General features: G+C 41.6%; 1 protein-coding gene across 1 annotated transcript; it reads right to left on the bottom strand.

Annotated features, from left to right (window-relative positions):
- Positions 1–406: 406 nt before the first annotated feature.
- Positions 407–9,661, bottom strand: NHLRC3 (NHL repeat containing 3). The gene is made up of 7 exons (XM_033051794.1): positions 9,573–9,661; positions 8,380–8,529; positions 7,360–7,507; positions 6,669–6,869; positions 5,464–5,555; positions 3,526–3,638; positions 407–3,045 (listed from the first exon to the last, which is right to left on the bottom strand). The coding sequence occupies exons 1-7, from the start codon at positions 9,621–9,623 to the stop codon at positions 2,817–2,819; spliced, it is 984 nt and encodes a 327-aa protein (XP_032907685.1). The 5' UTR covers positions 9,624–9,661; the 3' UTR covers positions 407–2,816.
- Between the last annotated feature and the right edge of the window lie 543 nt (positions 9,662–10,204).

The raw sequence follows: 10,204 nt of genomic DNA, 5'->3' as shown, positions 1-10,204 counted from the left end.
GATTGCTCAGTAAATCTTTTCTGAAAATAAAACCTGATTTGTATAAGAAGTGTTTTGTTAGTTTCTTTTTAATTTCCCTATTAGCATCATATGGGTATACACTTTAGATTTTTTTTTTTAAACTTGGCACTTATGTAACTCATTCCATTTTACTAATTACTCAGAGAGTAACATACGAGAGATATTTATGACTCTGTGTTGATACATAAATTAGAATGCAAAAGAGATTGGCCACAGAAATAGTGATGTATAAAGATAACATGGAATTTTAGACTACATTTAAATGTTGGTATCAGAAATTATTAAATACCTTATTTAAGTGCTGAAGGCCTTGTATTTAGAAGAGCAAACCATTACAATAGAATGTATTTATATTAGTACTGAAATAAAGCACCCAAGACTTTAATAATGGGAAATTCTCAATTTATTTTATCAAATTCACTTACTATGCATTTCTTCAGAAATCGGTCCCAAAGCAACACATAAGAAAACATTCAGAGAATCAGCAAGTTAGTGCACAAAATAATTTTCTCAGTCTGATCACAGATATAGAGATAAAAGAGAGTCTACGCACCTCATAACTAACAATAATAAGCATCCCTTGTCCCTTGTTATCACTGATACCCAAATGCCTAGTGGCAAGGCACATTTTGGCACCTTGGCCTATTTCAGTAAAGACACACAAAACTGGATGGATGCTCCCCATTTCTTGGGGCTGCAAAAGCTCACAAAAAAGAGCTGAGAGCAGATCCATGCAGAAAACAGAAACTTGTATAAGTAAGCTATTTGTCAACATCCAAAAGTGCACTATATTGCTTTACTGAACACAAAAACGTATTCCCAAAGAGCTTGGAGTTCAATTTTCAAATGGATGTGACAAAGGAAAAAATAAATAAGGAGAGGATGTAGTGAAGAAAGACGGGTATACCTGGACCCCCTACACCACCAAGATATGCTCAAATATCATGATTTTTCAGTAAAATTTTATAAAATAAACCCGCCTTGTATAGACAAGAAATAGCTAAATTGCACACAGAGCAGAGATCCCTGAGCTAGTCAAAAACTAGTTAGAAAAGCCACACAACATACTGTATGGACATATTCACATAGGTCTAGAGGAAGTACTGCTACTTTTTCAACAAATAAATGTTGTTTACTAGCTCCCATTCCAGACTACATGAGTGATGGACCATATTTGCTAGTGTTTAACCTTTAAGTTCTGCTTCTAAGGCTTGAGTGAGAGCAGCCCCAGGTGGGATCTGGTCTTATTGTTGTGCATGTAGCCAACAACATAACATTCACATTTAGTGCATTAATCTCTGATAGTGCTGAAATCAGGCAGTCAGGCTCCACAGCCGAGTTGCTTTTCAGAGAAAGTATGAATCTGACTTTTCTGAACAGCTTTTCCATCTGCTGACTCACAAATTTGTGATCATAGGTTGAAATCTACCATATTAATCATTATCTTTTGATAATGTTCACAGAAGTAAGTATTTCCCATAGTCCCTTTCTAAAAAAGTATAAAAAGATGGCCTCTCTTAGCTGGTGACTAGCATTAGAATTATCCACACAGTAGAGTAAGTGTGTGGAAACAGCAAAATTCCTCCCAAATTTTTAAAGAGATAGAAAATATGGAATGTGGATCCACAGTTTTACCATGTTTATCAGTTGTCCACAGTCTCATTTCTACCATGCCATCTTCCCCATACCATTTTTCTCATACCTGGTTCCCTCTATGCTATAAAGTGAACTTAAAATCTTGGAGTAACATGTAGATAAAGCAGAACCACTTTGTTCTGGGAATGAAGAGGTAGGATTTTTTAGGACAGAGCTTAGAGACATCTGCTACAATATAGTCTAAGAAACTTAACTCTACACATTAACGGAGTTGATGAAGTCTGAGTTCTGGAAATAAATTAAAACAGATGCTTTGCTGTTAACTGACAGAGCTACAGCTGAATCAGAAGAAAATCATATGTCTCCCAGTCCCTACTGCTGATTAAGACTTTCCTAACAAATTGCAATTTGTTTTTCTTGAGGACCTTACATGACTTGAACCTCAATATGTTCCACTATGAAATCTTGTGGAACAGAAAACTCATGCTGATATAAATCAAATAAGGTTAAGAACTAATTTAGTTAAGAATCAGTACTTGGCTGCTGTGCAGATACTTTTAATTTAGTTTGGAGTGTCTAATATCAATTTAGCTGAAGCTTATTACAGACTTCATGGCTTTAGCTAGAGTTGAAAACAGATTTCAATACTTATGTCATTAACCACCTAAGGCAGATGCCAGTATCAGTACTGACACCAATATCCAGCAGCATCTAATTTAACATTGTGACACATCCTTTTATTTTCTGTTCGACAGTATCAGCACCATTCAAAAAAACAAAGTGAAGAAACATTGAAATGAAGTACTCTTCTCCCAGGAAATAATTTATAAAACTTCTTTCAGACATTTCTGACCATATACAACACACAGCCTAAGTAGAGCCCCAAGCTGACCCCATATATTTATGATCAACAGTTGTGTTTGTAAAGTTTTATATAACAAAATTTAAATGCTTATAATTTTACAATTGCAACAAAAGAAAAAGCCACCATATCATTACTTAAACAAGTAACAGCTCAAGGCCAAGTATTTCTCCAGAACTCCAGCACAGACAGGACAGAGTCTTAGCTCTAGAGTTCTGGGAGCACTTGTACAGTTCTGTACTTGTCTAAGGAAACACAAGCTATAAAGAAATCAAAGAACTGTGGTCATAGTTTTTAAATATCACACAGCTTGTGCCATGGCAGTTGTGGGAAACCATCAGCTTAAGGGTACATATTTTTGTACTTGCTGGGCACCAATCTCTGCAACATAGACTGCTCCACTCTTCATGTCTACATCTATAAGGTGTGGTTTGGTTTCATCAGCCAGCTGGACACTGTGGACGATGACACAGTCTCCAATGGAGCCAACTGGAGGTGCTGCCAAGATTGCCAACCGGTTGATATTCAGCTGAGCTACAATCAGGTATTTGTAATCAGCAGTAAACCTGTGAAAGATTAACATATTTTTGAATCATGAACTCCATATGACATCTCATTTTAACATAAACAAAACATCTTTAGTAGTCACAGTTTTAAGGCTGTGACCAACAAAGTACAAAGTAATGTTAGGAATTAAGTTGTAAGCCTTGCTCTTCATACGGCTGCTCATTGGGACACATTATGCTACAGAAAATACCTTCAAGAAAATCTTTCTGCCTGTAAAACCTGCAACAATAAGGTTAATAATGCAGTAACTTTAAAGTGAAGCTTCCAATTCTGCACTCAAATCCCCAGGGCTTGTTATAAAGCCAGGATTTCCCTGTCAAGATGCAACTGTACAGATCTTTGTATACATTAGGACACCCAGCACCTCATTACACTGGTTAACTCCATGTCAGCAGGCATTAAATATCAACATTTTAATTCACCAGGAAGAGTACGCCTTATTTACGTAACTGTGTGCTTCTAGAACTGTTCAACAATACCTGACAGAATAGGGTCCATCTTCTAAAAAACAGCCACTCCAAGACCCAAGCCATTCTCCTGTGACTTTATCAAAAACTTGGATTCTCTTGTTGCCTCTGTCTGCAACCCATACCTGTTAAAAAGAAAAATCATGGTTGTCAACAAATAGAACAAATTAAATACATCTGTTTCTTACAAGAGCAAAGTTCCTTGTAATAAAAATGTACCCTGGAAGAACGTATACTTTTTCCTATTCAAAAATAAATCAGATCTGACTTCCAGATATAAACCAAAACTGACTTGAACATACGCAAATTATTTTGTACTACTTTAACAGAGAAATCAGTGCCTTCTATTCTTTTTTTGTAGCTATATGGATATATTTGGTAAGAATTTTATCCCCACAATGAAGACATATTTCCACCTATTAAATTTGGAAGAATGTCACCTGCATTTTTTTTAATGGTAGTCTCATTTCATAATCAATCTGAAAACACTCCTGATATGCCCAAAATATTGAGCCATTTAAACACTTAGAGCATATTTAGCTGGTTTTGCCTAACCAGTTTTGTCTCTGTCCCACCCTGTGTTAACTGGGTTCACAAACACTGCAAGCTAGCAATACCACTAGGCGGTTCCAGTGAAGGCATTTTTTGTACCAAAATCATTGAAGTTTTAGCTGTTGACAAGTCATCAAGTCTGGTAGGTAAACTTCATGCCTTTCCTGGCGTATCACCGAAAAGGGAGCAATAAACATAACCTTAGATCTTTCATCACTGTTTTTAAATCAAGCACTACTACAGCATTCTCTTAGATTACTTATGAATTAAGAATTAATTCTCAAACTGATGATGAACACTACCTTGGCAGTAAAATGAAGCACATCCCAGTCAATGTCTTTGAATTAATAAACTCTGCAGGTTATCCTGCAGCATAAAGTGACCATGTTCCTCATGTTTTTTTCTCCCACTCTGCCAGCTTTGGCAGAGAATTGATTTTTATATACACTTCTTATTCTGATTCAGACAGCATCAGCAGAATTAGCTTCAACCCGTGGTGTTTTAGTGAAGCAATCTTCTTTTCCCTGAAACAGATTAAGAAGCGATTGCCTAATTCCTCTCTAGGACCGGCAGACCAAAAACCAGACTACAATTAATACCTGGCAGAAGCAGACTCTGGGAATGCCTTGAGCTGCATGTGAAAGAGAGTAATGTCCACAACATAGCTAGAGCCTCACTATCACCTAAAACTTATCTGGAATTTCCAAATATGAAATTAAAGCCCCCTGAAGTGTAGTGACTGAGGATAACAGACCACCACTTTGTCATCTAGCAGGATCATCTTTAATAAACACGAGTATTTCTATGTTTCTTGTGTGCACAAGTCTTAGGATCAGCTACACAGCCAGCCAGCAGGAGAGAGAAAGTAACCACAAAAAAACCCAAGAAGGGTATAGCTGATGTTTCTAGCTCTTATCATTCATCCCACACACGTTCACAGCCCAGTTTTCTGGGCTGTACATCAAAGCACAGGTATTTATGGCTGGACTTGATCCTTTGGTATGCACTTTCCCATGGGAGAAGAGCTTTTAATCAAGGTCAGGATGGCCCAAGAAGGCCACTGCTTCTGCATGAAGAAACAGAAGTGCATTTATTACAGAACACACTTCTCCTATAGTCTCACAATGGCAACCTGTTACAAACTGCAGGAGCAACATTCTCTTGTTGCATGGACACTGTAAGTGGTCAGGATCCTGGTGTTAACCTTGGAGTCAGCTGCTTCCATAGAACCTGCAGTGTTAAACTTCAGCTCAGGACTATCACACCAAAAACTGTAACCTCATAAAGTGTCACATATCACAACAGTTTAAACAAAAAAGAAATACATTTTGCTTTGTTCAAATACATGTAAACAAGTCTGTTGAAAGATGAAATAAAAAAGTTTCCTCAATTCTTTACCCGTCCAAAAGCATCCACTGTTACACTGTGAGGAATCTTGAATTGACCAATGCCGCTCCCATTTGTTCCAGTCAGCCATATCTCTTTGTAGTCTTAACAGTGAGTACCAGGAAATATAAAAGTAAAAAATCACAGTGAGAAAACAAGAAATAAACCAGCTTTTAAGTAATGTTTTTGCAAAGTTACTTTGGGTAATTTGTAAAAGGTGAGATTTCTAAACTGTTTAAACACTGTACTCCCAATACATAAATCTGAGAGAAAACATGACTACTGCAGTGACTACTGGATTATTATTAGTGGTTACAGGATTATGGTTACAAAAAATGTAGCCAGTAATACACAGGAGCCATAATCCAAGGTTCTGTTAAGCACTGAATTAAAAAAATAAAAAAGCTGGCTATCTATTAATTTGTTTCCTAAATTGATTTTTAACATTTGTTATCAAGTTTTTACTTTTAATAATTTACCATTTTGCACAGTAGGTATTAGGAAACTATTACTTTATGATCACACAATGAAGAAACAGTAGCTCCTCCACTTATTCCAACTGTGGGCATGTGCAGACTCTTTAGTCACTGCCCTAACTGAGGAGTATGAATGAACTAATTAGAATCACAAAACTATTTAAGTATAAAAGTCTTCCAGACACTGCCTGGTTCAACCTGCTCCTCAAAGCAGGACTAGCCTTGATAAAAAATCCAACTCTGAAGTAACTGAAGTTGCCCATAGCTCATCAGCTTTTGAGCATCTACAGGAATGGAGAGTGCATATCATCTTTGGGCTACCCTGTCATCACTATCTGACCACCCTTACTCTGAATGTTTTCTAACAAAAATCAAACTGAAATTCACCCCTCTTGAATCTTTTGCTCTGTGTTCCTCATTCTTTACTGTATATCTCCAAGAAACACATGTCTCTGTCTTCTCTATACCCTCCTTTTACTGACTTGAAGACAGCAATAAGAATCCCCCTTAGCTTTCTTTCTTGGAAACTGAACAAAGTCACTCTCTCAGCCTCTTCTCATAAATGACCAGGAGACTTCTCCTGAAGTGACAAGCAATGAAACAGGGCCTGATTTAATAAGGTCTTCAAACTAAAGTTAAATGACAGTTCTGCCTAATACTTGCTTAAAAGTATTTCCAAGCCATGTTATTTCAAATCCAGTTTTCAGTGGTCAACTACTGCAACAATTCCCTTTTCCATACCATCTGATAATTTGAGCAATCTGTTGTTCATTCCTCCGTCTCCATCAACAACATAGACTTCTCCAGTTTCTTCCACAAAGATCTCTGCTGGTTGATCAAACTGCAGGGGAATCAAGCTTGAACCAGCATTACCTGGTGTGCCCAAGACCTGCAGAAGTTTACCCAAAGGGCTATACTGTTTCACTGTGTGTCCGTATTTCCCTGAATCAAGGAAAAAAGAAAGTGCAAAAACATCTTAACAAAACAAAATGTAAGTATTAAAATTGACTGCAAAGATCAAAAAGCTGACACTCAAAAGTGATATTAATACATCTAACAGACGTTAGATGATTATATAGATAATTCTATAATGAGATTATGATAGTGGGTTAGTAAATCCATAGGTTTTAACAATATTCATCCACTGTATTAGGATCACTAAACCTAGGTTAAACCTAGGTCTATCAGGCTTTTCCCCTGATACTTCTGGGCAGCAGGCAAGCGTGCTGACCAAGTTCAGCAGCTGTAAGCAGACACACAGCACAACTCATGAAATTTCAGACTATTTCTGCAGCACCTGAGAAGTTTGTTCACGGCAAGAAAAGCACAAATCTATCTCAGAATTGCTTGAGAGACTTAAATAAATGAGCAGTTTAAAGCAATATTACATCTTCTTCCCCAACAAATATTTCTCATATCACCACCAGGATACCTGTTCCAACATCTGTGATCCATACTGAACTTCCTGTTTCAGTGTTCCATACAAAGATACCATGAGGCATTTCAACTGTATCATTCCAGGAGTGAAGAAAATAGCCTTCTTTTGAGAATACAAGCACCTTTGGCACATTGTCTCCCCGCTGAAAAAGCAAAAATAGTTCTAAAGAAAACGTATTAAGTAAATAATCTTATAGTTTAAAATTCCTCTTTGTGAAGTCTTTGCAGTATTTCATGAATTGAAAGGATCTCCCAACATAATTGTCCGCTAGAACTCTTTTTCCAGCTAGAGAAAGAAATAAGGGTCTAAATTTAATATTAAAAACCTTCCAGTCAGTCTGGACTTTCACCTAACATCACATAGAGTCCAGCTTTCAGAGAAGTCAAGTGCCTGCAGCTAACCTGGTCTTCAGCTTGAATTGTGATTTTGTGTTCCTGCTGAAAAGTGTGCCCAATCTAATGGGTGTGAAAAACTGCAACAGTGGCTATTAACTGAATGGCACTCAAGTACTCACACTGTGCTTTACAAGAAATTCCCACACATCCCATGGAGAGAATGTCTTATCCATGGCCTAAAGATACTTACACATAGACCTGGGTAGAAGAAATTATTTAACTCCAATTACTCTAACTGGTTGAAAGAGCTGTGTGGTTTTGATTTCATGGGACAAGAATGGAAGATGCAGTTGCCCCAGAATCACATTTTATCTTACAGCTGAGGGAACAAGCTGCTGTAACGCAGTTAAGTTGGATCATGCATTCCTACCACAGAAACACAACACTTAAAAAAAAAAACCACAAACAAATGTTGTGCCAGAGCTGCTTTCAAAAATAGATATAGCAGAGACATTTCTGCTTATATTTTCTGAGTTTGATACAATAATTATTTATACATATACAAATATGTAAACATATGTAAATAAACATACACGTATATATCCTAATCTTAACCAGACGCTTTAAAGGCAAAACACCATAAAAGCAGCAGAGACAGGAATACAGTATTCCCACTCACTTGTCCTACGTAGACCAAACCATGGACAGAATCAACAGCAACACAAAATGTTTGGCCAGTGAAGTGTTCTGGGGTTTTAGGCCAGCCTATGTCCAGTTTGTACATCTGTTGCTCTCCCTTCCATGGAGAGAAGTGCTCTGCTTTTATAACCTGAGAATACAAAATAAATATACAGTAGTCAAATTCCATGAGGGTGGGATTAAAGGAAACAGCAGCTGAAAGTAACTGTGCTGAAGCATCATAAATTTATTTATTCAATTTAAATTAACAAGACACAGAAGTACCCTTGCAGCCAGGGGTCTGGAGTGCGAGCGGAAAGCTTCAACAATCTGAAAACTAGGTAATCAAGTATTTTGTGCTGGGGAGCTCTGGAATTTGAAGGCAAAACGCACATCCTGAAATTTCTTACACCAGAGTTGCTGTTAGTTTCTGTAAATCACTCTCCAAATTGAGGGAAATAGTACAGAAGGTTCCAAATACACCAGACTCAGTAGCCACTTCAAGATGTGAAAATAAGAAAAAAAAAAAAAAATACAGGCCAAAAAGGAAAACACCTTGGAAATTAAGAAGCGTAAAATGCCAGGAACAGTCAGACTCGGGTCAATGCAATATATAATCTTCCACCTTCTTGTTCTATTTTTCCAGCAGAAAAGCGGAAGCTAAACACCGCTTAGGTGCGCACTGAAGGAGAGCTCTCAGCGCAGAGCTAGGACGGCCCACGGCCAACTGAGATCTCTGTTCCTCGCCCTGCCGGGACCAGGGAGCACACTGATGACACAGAGCTACAGACAGGATGGCCTACCATGAAGGAAAGCCGCGAGCCATCAAGCAAGAACAGCTGTCAGTATCAAGTGGGAAACTGAAGTGGGAAGTGGGGAACCCATGGACTCCTTTTCCCTCGCTGGGGCGCAGCACAGCGGCTGGAACGCCCTGGAAGGGGCTGCCCCGGCAGGCATTGCCTCGGCGGGGTTGCGGAGCCGCGCAGTGCTGCAGCCTGGGCCCGGAGCCCACCAGCCGCAAGCGGAGCGGGAGGCACCGGGAGCGAACGGGTCCCGGGGCGCCGCCCGCACCCCCGCCCCGCCCCGCCCCGCCGGCTCCGGAGCCCCGGGCGCGCTCCTCGCAGCGGCCCCGCCGGTCCCTCCCCGCTGTCCCCCCTAACCGGAGGCCCTGGCACGAAGCCCCGGGCGGCGCACCTGCGAGCTGCCGAGCAGAGCCAGCAGCAGGGCCAGCAGCTTCCCGGCCATGGCAGCCCCGGCCCCGCGGCCGCTCCCGCCTCCCGGGGGCCGGGCCGGTTGCCGTGGCAGCCACGTGGCCGCCGCCCCTCCCGCCTGGCCCCGGTGGCCGCTGCTCCCCGCGCCGTGCCGGGCCCGGGCCCGGGGGCGGCGGCGCTGGGGCAGCGCGGGGCGGGCGCGGCGGTGCCCCGGGGCAGCGCTCAGCGCTTCGGCGCGGCGCCGGGAGCTGGGCGAGGGGCGAGTCCGCCCCGAATTGCCCCCGCTCCTGCGCAGGCACCGCTCTCGCCGCCCAGCGCGGAAAAGGGCCTTCGCTCCGCGCTGTGATGCCATAGGGGCGCGACGAAGCGGAGGCGGGACCGGCGCAGGGGGTGCGCTGTCTGTGGGTTCACGCCGCTCCCGGGCCGCCTTCCTGTCCTGCCCCGCCTGCCCCGGGGGCTCCCGCGTCCGCCCCGGCTCTGCCCGCCGGGATCGCAGGGCGGCGGCGCCGCGAACGATGCTCAGCGGGGGCGCGCCGGGCCGCGGTGCCGCGTGCTGAGCGGGGCCGCCGCTCTCGCCCTTCCCTTCCCTTCCGTTCCTTTCCCTTCCGTTCCCTT

This window comes from Catharus ustulatus, chromosome 2 (genome assembly GCF_009819885.2).
Source record: "Catharus ustulatus isolate bCatUst1 chromosome 2, bCatUst1.pri.v2, whole genome shotgun sequence".
Taxonomy (NCBI): Eukaryota; Metazoa; Chordata; class Aves; order Passeriformes; family Turdidae; genus Catharus; species Catharus ustulatus.
This window is presented reverse-complemented; position numbering and strand designations above follow the sequence as displayed.